This window comes from Fukomys damarensis, unplaced genomic scaffold, assembly GCF_012274545.1.
Source record: "Fukomys damarensis isolate Sample0158 unplaced genomic scaffold, DMR_v1.0_HiC HiC_scaffold_9, whole genome shotgun sequence".
Taxonomy (NCBI): domain Eukaryota; kingdom Metazoa; phylum Chordata; class Mammalia; order Rodentia; family Bathyergidae; genus Fukomys; species Fukomys damarensis.
Window position 1 is genome coordinate 27,803,926 of NW_022900921.1, and position 17,694 is coordinate 27,821,619.

Below are 17,694 nucleotides of genomic sequence, written 5' to 3' on the forward strand. Positions count from 1 at the left end.
CCTGGCGGGGCGTGTGAATATGCAATGGGAGTCCCGGGCTGTACAATGGCGAGTGTGTGTGCCATGGTGTGCCCAGTCCTGGGGCTGGCCGGTGCCCCAGCGTGGGGCCTGTCGTGTGAAGCTTGTGTCCTGACTCTGTCTTAAGTGCTTTCAAGCACTTACACTTGGCCTTATGTACACAGCCTTGCCCGGCCGCCGGGGCACATAGGGATTTTAGCGGACGTGAATGTAAATAAATTATATATATATATTGCTAACCCATGTGCTACTTTGCTTGGGGAAAGCCAAGGGGGTAAGGATAGATGGCCACAGAGGGGTCACACACAGTCTGTTCTGGGAGTCCTGAGTGGCTGAGTCTGGCTGATAGGGTGGGTCCAGCTTTCATCCAGCAAGGTGGTTCCTGGAGATTTCCTCAGACATGGGCCATCTGAGCAAGGCGACAGGCGACAGCAGTGACCAAAGCTGCACCTTTGCCAGACCCATCTTCTGACTGCAAGAAGGTGACCATACAGCGAGGGGCCAGTTCCCGTACTGTGGCAGCTACAAGACTGGCAAAGCTGTGAGGGGAGAGGCTAAGGTTAGCCCAGGCCACCAAAGATCTACCTGGCCCCACCCGGCCATACTGCCCAGCTTGGCCCCTTTATCCAGACTCACTGAGGGTGCACCTTGTAGAGGGTCCCATCCACCCCCACAGACACTGTCAGCTCCTCCAGGCCTCTGTTCTCCCGGATCTTCTCCACAACAGCAGCCACACCTGCCCCGCAGAGTTGGGCAGCCCTCCGGGACACAGCCTGGCACACCTCTAGGACTATCAGGGCATCGTCCGAGGTCAAAGGCAGCCCTAGGTCCTCCAGGATGGCTCGGACCTGTCGCAGGGCCAAGCTGTCACTGGGAGCCAGGAAGGAACAGAACAAACACAGAAAGGCATGGTCCTGTATTAGCTCCCCCAACACCTCATCTTCAAGACTCCTCCCACTTCATCCTCCAAGTTGGCCTACACACACCAGCAGCCAGTGTTCACCCAGTGGACAGACAACTTTGGGAGGTGGGGAGGCAATTCAAGCCTCAGGTACCTTTCAATCTCAGAGAGAAACTTGGTCTTAAAGATGTCCCTAGTCTGAAGGCGCTGGGTCTGCTGGCCCTGGAAGAGAACTCCAAGGCTGGTCAAATGCAAGAGGATGTGGCGGACAATCTCTCCCAAGTACATGCCACTGATCATCTTCTCAAACCTACAAGAGCATGTATGTGTTTTCCTGGAGCGGAAGACTCCACCAGCTACCATCAGTGGTGTTAGCCACTGCCCGCCAGCCCTGCCCAGGCCCAGGCCACACCTCTGCTTGCCAGGATTGATGGACACCTGGTCCACCCTCACATCAAAACAGGTGCTGAGCATGCCCAAAGAGCCATCATCCCCAAAGGCACCCCACTCCATGTTGATGCACATGTGGCCTGAGTCCCCAGCCACACCTGCCACATTCTGGAGCTCTTCCATATAGCAGGCATTGGTGCCAGTTCCTGCAGAGGCCAGACGAAGTGGATTTATTTACTGATACAGACAAAGCCTCCCTGAGCACTTGCCACACCAAAATGATAAAATTTAGCATCCCTACTTCTTCCTGCATTTAAAACCTGTCCTTGGTCCTGTTCATCCCCTTTTCCCAAAGTCCCTAGTGCAGATTCTGCTAGCACCATGGCCTTGGGGCCTCTATGATTTCCCCTACCAGCACCACCACCAGGGCATCTACCTTGCTACCCTAAAGTGCTCCCACAATACCCATCAGATATGTCATTTCCCTGGGAGATGTGTGACAGCCCTACTATCTATCTGTTGGTAAAAAGCCAAAGCTCTCTAGATTGACCTTTTAGGCCTTTAGTCAAACTAATTGCTAGTGGATCAGTTGCTGGGGACATAGAAATCCAATACAAGGAAACCCAATCTGGCCAAAGTTGGTCAATGAACGGTCAACTCTGATAGTGTGTCTATGAGCCCTAATAGAACCCAAAGGACAGCATCATGGGAGCCCTGGAGCACAAAGTGGGTCTTCCTGCCTACAAGTTGAAAAGCTATAGACAAGAAGTGAAACTGGGGTTGGGCTTTGAAGCCAAGAGGTACAAAGAGAAGAAAGAGGAATTTCAGGCAGGAGGCACAGCCTGGATAAAGGTATTGCCTCCCTCTGCCTATACATATCCAGCTTTGGGCAGGTGAACTCCTTGCTGGCCCACCTAAATTCCTCTGTTGAGTAGTTTATTCACACAGCAACATGGATATGCCTTTCTCAAGCACCTACCCATGCCAGGCTCTGTGTTCAAGAAGTCCCCATCCATCCATGGGAGGCTACCATGCACCTTCTCCTCTAAGAGACCAGCGCACAAGAAACCTCAAAGTCCTCTTTCAATACCTAGCCAAATCCTTTCTTCAAAGTTTTCCTTTCAAACCCTACTTTCTTGGGACCTGTTCCTTTCTGATTTTGACCTTGTTCCCACGTTTGTGGAGTCAGCCGGCTCTTTCTGACTACCATGTGTTATTCTGGGCTCAAACTGCTGGATTGTCAGTTCTGAGAAGACAGATTTCCCCTTCTTTCATATGTTTTCCTGTCCCTTTGTCCACCTACCAGCCACAGGGCAAGTACTTAAGAAAGACTTAGAATCTTGGACTTGAAGGATTGTCTTAGCTCAGCACTCCCCTACACTCACCCCAGTTTCAAACACTGAGTGTGAACCATGAGCCAGGCACTATGTCATACTGCCCCTTCTCACTTCATCTTCACAGTGCCTTGAGATAGGCACTGTTATTATACACATCTTAAGATGAGGAAACTTAGGCTCTAGTGACTTGCCCAAGGTCATACAGGTAGAAGTAGCAAAGCTAGTATTTTCACCCAAATCCATATGATTTCAAAGCAGATTCATTTGCTAGATGGGCAAACTCAGGAAGATTCAGTGACTATTAATCTGTATCTGAGTTGGTTTAAAGAGTCCAGTCCCAGATTCCCAGGCCAACTTAATGTTCCAGGCTCATAAGAATAATCCCACATCACCAAGGCCAATGGAACATCCAACCTGAGGAATCAAGAGGAGGCAGCAAATTATCAGGAAGTAGGTCATGAAAGGGCAGGGCCCTCCTCACCAACAATGAGGCCCATCTCGCAACGGGGATCTTCATAGCCACAGGACATCATGGTTCCCACTGTGTCATTGACAATGGCAACCACATTCAGCTCCACTGCCTGCACACAAAAGGATGCTGCTAGTTGCTGGGCAACAGCAGTTGTCACAGCAACCAGCACTGGACCCAGAGGTCTCTATTGCAGAGGGCCACCCTTTCAGGAAGCAGAAGACCCTTTGGTCCCCTCAAGACCAGCCATAGCCCCAAAGCATCCCTGGAGGCAGGCTCCTACCTGTTTACGCTTGATGGCTTCCCGCAAGAGATAGACAACATCTTGGCCCTCACAGCCTGATGCATTGAAACCCTTAGTCCAGTTCAGGAGGATGCCCTGGATGGGACCAAGAAGGGACAGAAAGCTGGGTGATCCCTTCAAATCTCACTCTGCCTCCCCAAAGCCCATATCCTACCAGAAGCATATGATTTCCACCCTCCCAAGCAGGACTCCTTGCCCACTTTGCCCTACAGTCAAATGCCTTGCCTCCTACCCCCTCCTAATTCCCCAGGAGGGTTTCAATGTGAAGCAATCTATTAATAATGATTCAACCTTCGCCTTCCATTGTTAGTTTCAGGATGCTCAGACGGTCTGAGGTTCTGGCCATTTCAAGACATTTGCCCAGAAGGAATGGCCCTTCTTGATTGGGTTAGGAATGAACAGACCTGGCAAAGTGAGTGTTGTGTGTAAGAAAGAGGAGAATAAAGAAAGCTCAAGGCCCAAATGCCAGCAGAACCCACCCCTTCTGAGAGAAATTGCAGGAATCACTTGAAGAAGTTGGTAATGGAGCTGTACCAATACAAAATTCACTCCTTTGTTGGGTGAAGGACAAATGGCAAAGCCAGACACCTGTTCAAGCTGGGCAGCAGCAAGACAGACATAGTTCTATTATGAGCAATTGGACTTAGATTAGTAACATGGGGCTTGACTGTGCCTGAAAAGGATTTTCCCTTTCTCAGTGTGCTTTTCTGAGAAGGCAGGAAGAATGGGAATGAGACTATAGCTGTCAGGGGAAATGACTACTCTGTCCAAGGCAGAAGCACCAGGAGCAGGTCTGAAAATCTTTGAAGCAGCTTTTTACCCGAGTACTGAGGGTTGAACTGAGGGCCTTTGCACCGAGCTACATTCCCAGATCTCTTTTTATTATTATTTTTTTAAATTTTGAGATAGATCTTGCTGAATTACTGTTACCCAGGCTGGGCTCAAGCTTGCAGTCCAACTGCCTCAGTCTTCCAGAGTACTAGGATTATAGGTGTGCACCACCACTTCTGGCTGTTTTTGTTTTGTTTCACTGCATTGCCCATGTTGGCCTCAAATTCCTAGGCTCTAGCAGTCCTCCTGACTCAGTCTCCAAGGGGACTACAGGTGTGTGCCACCATGACCAGCTAGGCAAGGAGATTCAAAAAATACTAACAAACATTTTCTCCTAGCAAGATTTTTTATACTTTTCCCATTTTATAGTAGCTAGGGTGTTCTACCGTCATGATCTCAAAAACAAAAATGGGGGTGTGCAGAATGGAAACCAAACCCAGACTGAAGTTTTTAATGGCTTCCTGAGAAAGGTATCCTATGCCCTCCTCCTTCCTGGGCTAAACGCCTCTGGAGGTGGGGGTGAAGAGGGAGACAGAAGGGATCTGAGCAATCGGAGAGCAAAGGAGGCCACTTCTCTCCTTCCACAGGTAAATCCCAGGGAGGTATTAAGATTGGAGATGAACTGGCAGAGGAGGGCACCCGAGAACCAGGGCCTGGGCATGTTCCATATTTGCTCCTTTGCATAAAAAGGGTGTTGTGGAGCTGAGTTCCTACCTAGGAAAGGGGTACCCTACACCAATTAACATTGAACATTTCCCCAGGGCTGGAGATTTGGCTCAGGGACACCATACCTGCCTCACACAAGCACAAGGTCCTGAGTTCAATCTCCAGTACCAAAATAAATAAATAAATAAATAAACCTTTTCCCCTGAAAAGAATGGGTACTCTCCAAGTGCAGTGGCTCTTACAATCCCAACACTCTGGGAGGCTGAGGCAGGAGAACTGTAAGTCTGAACACAGCCTGTTACTAAGAGCCTATCTCAAAAATGAAAATATAAGAGGGAAGAAGCAGCTCAGTGCAAAGGCCCTGAGTTCAATCCCCAGTATTGAGGAAGAGGGGAAAAAATGGACTCAAAAGCTGAACACAGGAATTAAATTTACTTATGGACAGTTAATCAGACTGGTTTCTTGCATGCCTGGATGAGCACACTGAGTCAAACTTCCTCTCCCTCTTGCAAAGAATAATGGAAAGGAGCAAGTGTGCTCAGCTGAGAAGACCAGCAGAGGGATAGTGGCAACCATGCCATCTAAAGGACTTTGGTGGAAGGAAAGGGGAAGTGGAATGTTGGGGAGAGGTCAAAATGGAGCAGAGGGTTAAAGCTGCACAGGTAAAGGCTGATGGTAAAGGAGGGAGAGCTTCATTTCCCACAGGTGTCTAAGAATACAACAGACACCTACAAGAGCAGGGTACCCCTCAGCATGGGCAGCCCCTACGTAGAAGCTGGAGATGTTGATTCTGGGAGCTTGGGCCAGAGGCTTGGAAGTACCGTTTCTGTCACAGGCTTCAGGTGTTTGCATTGAGAAAGAAGTCTGTGATACATGTTGAAGAATTTGCTGAGATGTTTAGTGGGTGGGAAAGTTGTGTCTAGATCTGTGCTAGTCACTCTGCCACCCCAACTGGGTACCCAAAACTAAGCAAGGCACTGAGAGGGAAACAAAAACAAAACAAAACAAAACAAAACAGAAAAAAAGAGTGCAGCCCCCCATCCCTTCCAGAGACAGGAATAAATATAGCTTCATACAGGACACCTAAGCCAGACCACCAGTGCCCTAGCTTAAATGCGCAATCTTTCCTCTGATGAGCACTGATCCAAGCCTGTGCTGCTCCCAAATGCCCCAACCCTAACCATGGGCACATGATATCTGGGGAATCTGAGGCCGAGGACAGGCCCAGCCCAGCAATGCTCCCCCACCACCTTCACTCAGACCATTTCCTGCCTTTTGCCCACACCATGAAGGGTATGTGGGTGGGAGCCCCTCAGAGAGATCACTTTTCCTGCCCCTCACCTTACCTTACCTGGTCCAAGCCAAGCTGCTTGCATGGGAAGGAAAAGGTGAAACCCAGGGGGAGGCTCTGACCCCTGAGGCCCTGCTTCTCCTGGAAGTCCATGATGCAATCCACGATGTGGTCAAAAAGCTGCAGATGAGGCAAGTCAGACAGCTGGCCCCATCCTGGCCCTTCCCTACCTCTGATATCAGACCCCAAGCATTGCGCACCTGCTGCCCAGACCCCTGAGCCACACATTCAGGGATGGCATAGACCTGGTTGACGATCCGCACACCTCCCTCAGCCACACGTACCAGGAGGACCCGAAAGTTGGTGCCCCCGAGATCCAAAGCCAGGAAGTCCCCTCGTTCTGTGGGGTAGAGAGCCTCAATGCCAGGACAGAGCCTATAGCTCTAGTTTCAGCACATACTGTAACCCCCAGAACCCGAGTTCAATCCCCAGTATTGAGGAAGGGAAAAAAAAGAATGGGCTCAAAAGCTCAACACAGGAATTAAATTTAGTTATGGACAGTTACTTGGACTGGTTTCTTGCATGCCTGGACCAGCACACTTTGTCACACCTCCTCTCCCTCTTGCAAAGAAAATTGGAAAGGAGCAAGTGTGCTTAGCTGGGAAGACCAGCAGAGGGATATCCCAGTCCCACTAAGGTAGGTCCTCACCACTGCCGTCAGGTGTAGCCCGTACGTATGTGGGCAGCATTCGGAGGGAGGAGGCCTCCCTTCGCAGCCCCTTGGCCATGGCCTCCCGCATCTGTGTCTGCACTGCTGCCAGCTGCTCACGGCTCAACCGGAATGGTGCTAGGGTCTCCTCCAGCAGTCGTCGGTGGGCAGCCAGGCGGGCAGCCACAGCCGTCACCATTGCCACACCCCGGCCACCTCCATCCACAGAAGGGATGAAGGAGACATCACATTCTGAGGCCAAGAGCTTCACTGTCTCCTGTAGGATGCTATAAAACCTACACAGATATACACCAGGTGGACCCGACTTGGCATCTGCCCCCCAGGACTTGATTTAAAGTCCTATCAGTTTAAATCAGTTCAATTCTGAAACTGTTCTTCAAACCAACCATGCATCCCATCCCTGCATGGCCCCTTCCCAGACACACACAAAAAGAAGCTTCTTTTCTCTCCTTAGATGTCTCTTGGCACTGCATAGCCAGTCTGGCCCTTGCTCTGCTTGGCTGCCATTTGAATCCTCTGGCTTGCACATGTGATTGCAAAGTGCCCTCTGAGTGTGTATCACAAACACACATTTATGGATCACATTTTCACAGTACCTGGGGTGCTGTTCAAGCACTCGGCCTCCAGTAGCCACGGCGACCTGGAGTATCTGCTGCTCCCGGCTGCGCTGGAGGCGGGACAGGATGGCGGCCAGGGCAGCAGCACAGAGCTGGGCAGCCCGAGAGCACACCGCTGCACAGACGCGCTGCACAAGCTCAGCATCTGAGGCCTCCGGGCTCAGGCCCAAGTCCTGCAGGATCGCGTGGACACGGGCTGCCCCAGTGGAGGGGCTGGAAGTAGGGGACAGAGTGCTGGTTTGGGGTTCAGGTAGCCCGGTATTTTACCATCCCACCAAAGCCCCATGGCCACCTCAGGGCCAGAGTATCCTCCCTCTTCCCAATCTGAGAATCCTCTCGCTTAAGCTGCGTGCTTCCCCGACTCACTCCTCCATCTCAGCCACATGTTCCAGGAGGATGCTGCCTTGGCTCAGCAAAGCAGAAGAGGTGTAGCCACCAAACAGGACCCTGTGCTCGGCCAAGTGGGCCAGCACCAGCCGCACCAGTTCCCCCAGGTACAAGCCCCCAATCATCTTCTCAAACCTGCAAGTGGAAAGGCTAGCTAAGCCCTGACCTGCCCTGACTCCACTACCAGGAACTCCCAGAGAGGAATTATTTTCTTCAAAATCCCCAGACTAGAGAATCCAGAAGCAGATGGCCTCCCAGGGGACAGGTGGAGGTTTGTCCACCACCACTCTTGACTTTGGCTTAAATTCAGGGGCCTCCTGGAGGGGCAACAGGACCCAGGGAAGGCAGGGTCAGACATTCTCAACCTCCAACCTTTATCAAGAACAAGGGAGGGCTAGAGTTGAAATCTCAAGGTCTTTCTTCTTTGAGTTGGCCAGAGTCTCCCAGAAGGCAGTCTGGAGACCCTCAGAGTGGGTGAGAGGGGCCTGAGTGCAGGGGGAGTAGAGGGATGGGTCAGAGCAACAACAGAGCCTAGAACAGAGTCAGGTTCCTGCCACAAAGCCACCTCTGGGCACCAGGATTCAGGGATGCATGGTCCAGGGCATGGTCAAAGGTAGTCAGCACTGGTCCCAGAGCCCCATCGTCACTGAAGGAGCCCCATTCAACGCTGACACAGGTGCGGCCCCGGTCCTCATCCAGCACTGCCACATGCCGTGCCTCCTCCATGTAACATGCGTTGGTGCCAGTGTCTAGTAGGAACAATGTCCGTCAGGGCCTGCCCATCAGACAGCCATATCCGCATTCTCATCACAAATAGCCTGTGGCTCACCTACAATGAGGCCGACTTCACACGGCCTAACACCTGGCTCACAGCTCATCATCGTGCCCACTGTATCATTCACCACAGCAACCACATCAATGTTGTAGGCCTGGGCGATGGAGAGGGTGGGGGTCAGGGCCAGCATGGGTGGAGAACTGGGTAATGGGCTGGCCTGGGGCTCCAGCTTTGATGGACACCCAGCATTAATGGAACATATATCTGCACACTCTACACATATATCCCGGACCCCCTGAGATGGATGTCCTCCCATCCCACCCCAACTCAGACCCTCAGGATCACAGGGGCTCCCCAATTCAACCATCACCTCCAGTGCTCCTCACAGAAACAGGATGAGGGTCCCAAGACTGCCTCCTTGAAGATTGCTCCTCCCTTGCCTCACCCACATTCTGATCTGGATCCCCAAGCTGGCCCTCCCAGCCTGACTTCTAGCCTCTCAACGGGGCACCCTGAGGTTACTCAAACAGATCTGCCTTTCTCCAGCACCCAGACTTTGGCAGATGCCCTTCTCTGGAACTAGATGTTCCTCTCCAGGCTCGGTTTAAGCACCAGGCAAACTGCCCCTTTAAATCCTGCTCTCCCACCCTTGTGTTGTCAGAGTCATCCAAACACAGCACCAGTCTTTATTAGAATGTATTCTCCCACAAGACTGTGAGGACAGAGCCCTTAAGGACAGGGTCAAAGCCTTTTCATATTCTTCTTTCCCACAGTCCTGAATATTCATTTGAGTCTTCTTAACCTGTTTCTTTGCCTATAAAATGGGAATGGTAGCAACATTTACCCCAGGGTTAAACTGGATAATGACTGAACAGGAGAGAAAAGCGGCACAGGAACAGCCTGTGGAGATCAACCCCAGCCCAGCAAGGGCAGCCTCCCACCACCCCTTACTTCCCCACTTACCCCCTGCCTCTGAATGGCATCTCTTAGTAATTGGACCACATCCTGGCCTTCTACACCACTGCACCTAAAGCCTTTGGTCCAGGAAATGAGGGTGCTCTGGGGGCAAAAAAGTGGGTTACTCCTCCAAAGGCCTTCACAGGGGCTGCATTCCCTCTCCACCTGCTGTCCCAATCCCCGCTCCACCTCACCCTGTCCAGTCCCGTCTGGTGGCAAGGGAAGGAGAAGCTGAACCCAAGCTGCAGTCCCTGATTCCTCACAGAATGTGCATCCAGGAACTCAAACAGGCAGCGAGCAGCAAAGTCGAAGAGCTGTGGGACAATAGGTTACTTAACTCTACCCACCAGGTCTGGCCACTCGGCCTGGCCCCAGGTTTCCAAATCTGGACAGTGAATGCTCACCTGCTGGCCAGTGCCCAGTACCACCTCCTGGGGAATCACAAACTCCTGGCTCTTGGGCTCCACCCTCTGCCCCTTGATGCCGGTCAGAGTCACCCACAAGACACGCAGTGATGCTCCTGAAGCCCCCAGCTCCAGCACCACAAAGTTTCCTTGCTCTAGGGACAAGCAGGTCATAGAAAGGTATGTAGCTGGCATGCAGAATCTAGTTAAAGGGACCTCAAGAGATGGGGACAATGGTAAGATCAGTTCTCTTTTCCAAGCCTCATCTCCATCTTATTCTGTGCCACCCACCATTGCCATGTGGGGTAGAATCCACATATGTAGGCAGCATCTGGACACCAGGGGCAGAGCTGGCCTTTCCTGTCAGGGCCTGCTCCATGGAGTCCAGGAGGCTGGCTTGGATATGCTGTAGCTGTGTCCTTGTCACCTTGAACCGCTGCAAGCACTCCTGTACCTGGGGAAAAACAAGCCAATATCTGGAAGGGAGCCTATGGACCAGTCATAACCCCCAACTCCAACTACAGCAGAGGCCTGCCATACCCAGCTCACATCCTGCCTCCTAGATCCTCACCTTCCCCTGGGCCTGGCTAGAACTCTCCCTAGCAGCTGCCTAGCCCGCTCCTTGCCTCTTCACACACCCCAACTCTCTTGCCACTCACAGCCTTCAACTTGTTCCGTGTTTTCAGAAGGCTCTCTTCAGGAGAGAGAAGTCACAATATTCCTCTTTCTGCTCCATGTCTTGATGGCTTCTTCTCCACTCCTACCTCCTCTACACTGTCCCTCTTTGATTTCAGTGTTTGGCAAGGCTTCCCTACTGTCACTCTGACTGATTGCTCTCCAACTCCCCAGTAACCAGAGCAAAAAGCTTCTCAGTGAGTTGTTGCTGAATGAACAAACATGTGAACAAACTTCAAATTCAAGTGTTTGTCTCTCCAACCCACTCTCAAATTCAAGGCTGAACAAGCCTGGAACAGGAGAGTTTAGAAAGGACATGGCAAATGGTCTTTCTCTGAGCTGGTCACTGTTTCTGACACATTGACTGATCTCCTACCACACACCCAGCACTATTCTAAGTACCATAACTGAGTCCTGCTCTTATAAAGCTCTGAATCCAGTGTGGGAGACAGAAAATAAGCAAATGAACATATGAGTCTGGTAATGAAGATGACTATAAAAAGGAGGGGGGATTAGAGGTTAGAAAGGGATAAAGGGAGAAAGAACTATCTTTAGACAGGAGTCCAGAAAGGCCTCCATGAGGAGGTGACTTGAAAGAAGGGAGCAAACTATGTGGGGGAGAGAATGAAGGGATCTTCTCCGGGAGACTAGGCTGGAAGTGGATTAGAGATGGAAGGGAGAGCTGAAAAGGTGGGAGAAGGAAGAGGATGTGATTCTTACTGCACCAGAAGCCCAGGTGTTAACAAGCCTTAGGGACCCCACCTCTGTGTGCAGACACTTCCCCAAGGCATCGCCCTTATTCCTCTTTCAAAGCCCCAACAACTCCCGGGGATTCATCAGGAAGTCATGGCACAGAGACTCACTCCATAGTCCCCTGGTTCATATTTTCCAAAAGACTGACGTTTGTCACATAGGAATTCCATTCCAAGGACCCCCTGCCCAAACTGGACCCATGTCTGTGAAACAATAACCCGGGCACCTGGATAATAAGGCCCCTCCAAGGAAAGCCCAGGAGGAGAGGCTGCCCACTGAGGGAGATGAGGAGGACTCAGTTCCACCCCCTACTTTAGTAACATATTGGAAGACAGACCCTTAAGGAGCCACAACTGGAGCACCAGATGTTCCACTATGTGGTTACACAGCAGCAAATGTTTCCAGCCACCATGCACACTAAGAATGGTTACTATGTTACAAATGAGAAAACTGAGGCTCAGAGGCCAAGTCATTGCCTAGCCCAAGCAGCTATGAAGGAGCAGAGTATGGACTGTGAACCCAGATCAGTCTCATGCAGATATTTCCTTATCAACATGAAGCCTTGTAAAAACTAGCTATCTTCCCTGAGAAGAACCCAGTGTTGATGAAAACTGCAGGAGGGAAACCCCACATGACCTGACAAAAAAATTACATCAAAATCCTCACCCTCTCCCTTCCTGGTTATGTGATCCTGGGAAAGTCACACCTCTCTCTAAATCTCAATCAACTCTTGTGCAAAACTGAGAAAATAATACTATTTCCAAGTCCCCCAAGGCCAGGGACCTTATCTTGTTTGTGGCCCTCAAGGCCATGCTGAGCACCTGGCTATAGGCAGGCTCTAGGGGGCTGTTGATTGAATGGTGACACAGGATTAAAGAGGATCATAGTTGTGGAAGTGTATAGCCCTGTTCCAACAGGAGGGGTGTTTTAGTATTACTTAATGAAAACAAGTCAAATTATGCAAAAGTTGATGGTTTGGAAAAATTGGTATTTCTTCTTCCCTTTCCTCCTGACTGCATTGAGAGGTTCAAGAGGCAAGAACTAGGAGATGATCAAAGTCACAGGAAAGACAGAAGGATTTTTCTGGCAGATTAAGGTACGGTGCATACCAGCCAGAAAAATCTACCAGAACTTCCCCTTCTTTTCCTTGCAGGAAGAGTGGGAGACCTCAGCCAAAAGAGAGAGGAGAAAAGCATTAGAGAGTATGTGAAGTTCAATATGGCTTCCATGCTGTCTTCTTTAATTAACTTGCTATGTCAGTGAGTCAGGACCCATTATCTCACGTTTCTGAGCAAGTTACCTCTCCTATCAGGGGTGTCAAAAATAGGACCCATCTCAAAGATGCCACGAAGCCTGAGGAAACAGTAGGTGTAAAGCAATGGAGTAAAGCAAAGGAAGTTCATGGTGAAATAAATGTAGGCGTTTCCTTTATTCAGAGCATAAGCCACAATTGACCTAGAGGAGTTTAATTCTGTGCCCTCCCTGGTGACAAAAAAAAGGACTTGGGAGTAAGGTCTGGGAAGAGACTGAGATAGGGGCTGGACACTGACAACATGTGATTAATCTTTCATTCAACCTAAGGCTATGGGAAAGGAGCCCATGGTGAGTCCTGGGCTGCTGATTAGTGCGCAAGACTACAAAAAACTTGACATCCCAGTAAGATCTTCCAAAGCCAAAGGGGGAAAAATGTTTTTTTTAATGTACTGGTGATTGAATCCAGGGCCTCATGCATACTGGGCAATTATTCTGCCACTGAGCTACATCCCCATCTCTAGCCTCACTTTTTTTCATTTATTTGAGGCAGAGTCTTATTAAGTTGCCCAAGTTGCCCATGATCCTCCTATAGGGAACTATAGGTGTGTGCCACCACATCTAGGCCAATAGGAATTCTTAAAACTACAGGTGCCTATAGTGGAGATAGCAGGGCAGATGTGGTTTCTGCACAAGAGGAGGGATGGGCAGGAAGTGAGAAGGGAGGTGATGGCAGGCTTTGGATCAAGCCTCAGAGGGCACTTATTGCTAATTCCTGAGGCCCAGCTATGGCTGAACAGAGTGGAAATGTTTACAGCAAGGACTGGGGCACAAGTTGGGCAAGAGAAGCATGAAATGCAGTGAAGTACCATGCCCCACAGTTGGACAAGCCTAGTGAGATGTCAGAACAAGCCAGAAACAGTAGGGAATAAATGACTCAGGAATCCTTTTACATGTTGCCTCCCCCTTGTGCAGGCCCTTTATCTCCATGCAGTTATTTAATCCTCCAAGGGATAGGGAGTATTCAACTTTATTTTCCTCCATTTTACTTGTGGGGAAACAGAGACCAAAAGATATGAAATGACTTACACAAGCATTTCCTGCTTGAGGACATGGTAAGCAAGGGCTTCTGAATCTTGGTCAAGACAATAGGAAGAATAAAGAAACTTTGAGCAAACTTCAGCTATGTGGTTTATACTACATAACTTTCAACACGAATTCAGCACTACACTTCTCCCTGGGTGCCTGACTGCAGTGGCCATATGAGAACAGGGACACATACAGAGGGACTGGAGAAGAGGGAAAGGGGCTCAAGAACTCAGCTTTTTGCAATAAAACCCTAGGAGGGCCCATTTGGGACATGCCAACCCACTCAGGACAGGGTACGGGTGTCACACCTTAAACCCAAGTCACTTCACCTCTTTACTAAACCCCTAAGCTAATCCCCACCTTCCAGTTGTTTGAAACCTCAAAAAAGGTATCAGATGAGAAAGGAACTCAGAAAACTGGAAAGAGGCCAAGCAAGTATGAGCCTTGGGGCCACAGCCCCTCCAGCCATCTTACTCTTGGTAGCATTAAACAAGCACAAACCATTCCCAGTGCTGAGCTTACCAGCTCTGAGCTGTCTGAGGGCTGAAGTAAGCCCTTCTGGGGACAGCCTGGGGCTCCTTCCCCAGGCTGCAACCCGGAAGGCTCAACGGAGTCCATGTGGTTCCACAATGGAGTCTGGACACCTATGGGAGAAAGGGGACAGCCAGGCTCAGCCACTTACTTAAGCTGGCCTCAACTTCATTCCTTCTGAAGGGGACCAGAATCTAGAACCTCTGACCATCACAGACCCTTTAGTAATTGACCAGAGGCACTTATTTTCCAGAAGTGTGTATAACGAGCCCTGGGGAGGCTGATTTCAAGGTCAAATGTCATTCGTTCATCTGTCAATCATCCATTCACATCCACTAGTTCCTGATGCCTTAACATGCTGGGTATTCGGCTGTAGATGAATCATATACAGGTCCTTCTTAGGGACCTCACAGCTTTACCAACCATCATGGCAGGTCTAGCATAGGCAGTGATAGAGGTGGACACATGTGGATAAATATGCTTCTGTGGCTGGGAGGCCAGGGAGGATGAAAGGTGTAAAAAGGGAACAAAGATCAGTCACAGAAGAAGGCAAGCTGGCCTACAAGCAGCCTTTATCATGTCAGGGTAAGGTATGTAAATTTCATCCTGAGGATGACAGGGAGATACGAAAAGAGTGTGGAAAGACTCTGTGCTTTGGAAATCAAATTTGCTTCAGGAAGGGATTCCACTAATGGCATGACTTTGGACGAGTCATTTATGACTTTGAATTTCAGCTTTATCATCTGTAAAGCAGGAGGAAATAATACCCTCACCAGGCTGTCGGGAACACTAAACAGAATAAAGCCTGGGGAGATGCTTTATGAAATGCAATGCTCAGCTCATGGGTTTTGCAAAGTGCAGTGATGCAGAGTGAAAAAAGCTCTGTACCAAGAGCCCAGCCCTGGCTCTCACAAGGCAGTGGTACCAAGTCTCCCAGAGTCAAGGCCTCATTTTCTTCATGTGTAAAATGGGATGTGTGGGGCAAATGAGATGAGAGCAAAAGAACCTTGCTCAGAGTGCATGTTCAGGTTGATTCAGGCACTTTTCAGCAGAGGAGAAGGAAAACACAGAGGGAGGCCAAAGATGGGCACAAAGGCATCTGTCTTCTGAGCACTCCACTTATTCTTTCCAACTTCTGGAAATGCAGCCCCTCCCCTACTTCCACCCCCATCACTCCCACAGATTTGCCCTCCACATGGTCACTTATGACGTATCTGTCCAATCCCAAGCCCACTCCTCAGTCTTTGTGCTGCTGCATTCTTCCCTTCCTTGACTTTTTTAGTCTCTTGTAATCTTTGTTAACTTCTCTCCTTTGCCTTTAAGCAATGAGGTTCCCAAACTTCTGGCCATCCCCTTCTGCACACACCCTCATTTTACTCATCCCAACATTTGATTAAAACCTTTCAGGGCTCCCAAATCAATTCCTTACCTGAACTGAATCCTAAATTCCAATGGTCTATTAAATGCTGAGATTCCTCATTCTCAGCAGTTAAAGCCCCATTTATTTCCTTCACTTTTCCCATGCAAAACCATTCTCCACCTTGGCTGAAAGTTTCAGGTTTGTTCAACTGCACAGTTATTCAGTTGTTTACACGTACATCCCTCACCTTCTGTGGACAGTTGATCTGGGGCTCCAGGGAAGAGCTCCCCATGCTCACAGCCACTATCATTATTTCAATGGGTTCAAAGTGGTATCTCTGCATCTAGCTGGCTCCTATCCTCACCCTGCCCAATCCCAGTACATCACCATGACTGTGCTAAAATAGACGTTATGTTATTCTGAAACTGTCTTCCCTTAAAAAAAGGAAGCAAATCTTCACACTGTGATGTTTCTCACTGCAAAAAGAAAAAGTCTAGGACTCTGTATAGTAGCACTGCAAGCCCCTTACAACGTACTTGATCGTAAGCTTCTTCTAGGTACTTTCCTCTAAACTTCAACCACATTGATCACAAACTCTGTCTCCTGCTTTCTAGCCTTTGCCCAAATTGTTCCCAAGTCTGAAAGGCTATCCTCACTAAGCTTGTAAAGTCTGACACACTTCTGCATCTTTGATGCCAGTATGTTGGGCATAAGTATGTGTTAATACAGTCTATAAAACTGGAAGTAGGGGAAGAAGTTATTTGGTGAAGCAAGAATTAATTTCTGATAAATGTCCCCCCAAATCACATAACTCAAATGCTTACAGATCTGTCAAACGGGAATGTGGCATGTTCATTCTATAAATATCAGAGTCTGTTTCAAAGATAAAATGAGGTAACTGAGGTAAATACCTTTGGAAAGAGCTAAGAGGTACATACACAGCAGCCCTCTCTACTCAAGGATCAGCTAGCTCAATTATTCACTCACTCAATCACTCATTCACTTGTCCTGTCAGCCATTCAATATTTATTCAGCACATGCCAGACTGTGAAACTTCCTCTAAGTAACCCCAGCATTTAAACTCTAGGTCAGGGTATTCAAGTCTGTTTCTCCTAGCTAAGAGCTACTGTGGGGAGAGATATGCTTCCTTCATTGTTCTGTCTCCAGAACTCAGACCAGAGTCTGCACATATTTGAACTAAGGGCTTCTTGGTGTCCATTAGCTGAATCAGCTACATAGAATGAGCCTTCCTTCTGAAAAGTATCCCAGGGATCCCTGCTGAGGTTTGGATCCGTGGCTTGGTCTTTCAGCTTCCATATCCTCTGGTGTGGGCAAAACACAAAGGGTGAGGACAAGAGGGCTGGGGATGAAGAAGGCAAGAACTAGAAGCACTTACCTGGGAGAACAGAGGAAGCACTTACTGGGAGATGCAGCATTAATCACTCTCCTCAGGTCTGAGCTCTTCTCTCTCAATATGAGGCACCACAGTGACACTGGCCTGTACCCAAAAAAGAAACTCAGGGGTGACCTGAGTTATAATATCCCCAAGCCCCACCCTCTTCTTCAGCCACTCCTTACCAGACACCCACTAATTCTTGAAGACGTACTTCCTATTAAGCCTTCTCTAAGAGGAGCCTGGGGTAGGGAGAGCCATGGTGTAAACTTAAACAAGATAACCACAAGTCAGTCTTCAACTGGGTCAAGGATCCCAGAACAACCTCTTTGCAATACTGAGGGCTCTGTTCATTTTAAAAACACCCAAAGTCCAAATTTTGAGATAGGGGCTCATCCCTGGACAGAAGCAGGAAGAGCCTAGATTGGGAAATAGGCAGTGTAATACACAATTTTGCAAAATATGAGTACTAATGAGCTGGGGATTTAGCTCAGCGGTTCGGTGGCCTGCCTTGCAAGCGCAAGGACCTGAGTTCAATCCCCGGTACCAAAAAAAAAAAAAAAAA

At 49.3% G+C, this 17,694-nt stretch overlaps 1 protein-coding gene across 1 annotated transcript; it reads right to left on the reverse strand.

The window, feature by feature from the left end:
- Positions 1 to 264: 264 nt before the first annotated feature.
- Hk3 (hexokinase 3) lies at positions 265 to 17,345 on the reverse strand. Its single transcript, XM_033761650.1, has 20 exons — positions 17,315 to 17,345; positions 17,158 to 17,234; positions 14,368 to 14,489; positions 10,369 to 10,531; positions 10,078 to 10,232; positions 9,868 to 9,987; positions 9,680 to 9,775; positions 8,771 to 8,870; positions 8,507 to 8,690; positions 7,921 to 8,076; positions 7,534 to 7,767; positions 6,917 to 7,212; positions 6,468 to 6,607; positions 6,268 to 6,387; positions 3,399 to 3,494; positions 3,128 to 3,227; positions 1,332 to 1,515; positions 1,074 to 1,229; positions 655 to 888; positions 265 to 557 (listed from the first exon to the last, which is right to left on the reverse strand). Exons 3-20 carry the CDS (start codon positions 14,461 to 14,463, stop codon positions 413 to 415), a joined length of 2,775 nt encoding a protein of 924 aa, XP_033617541.1. The 5' UTR covers positions 14,464 to 14,489; positions 17,158 to 17,234; positions 17,315 to 17,345; the 3' UTR covers positions 265 to 412.
- Between the last annotated feature and the right edge of the window lie 349 nt (positions 17,346 to 17,694).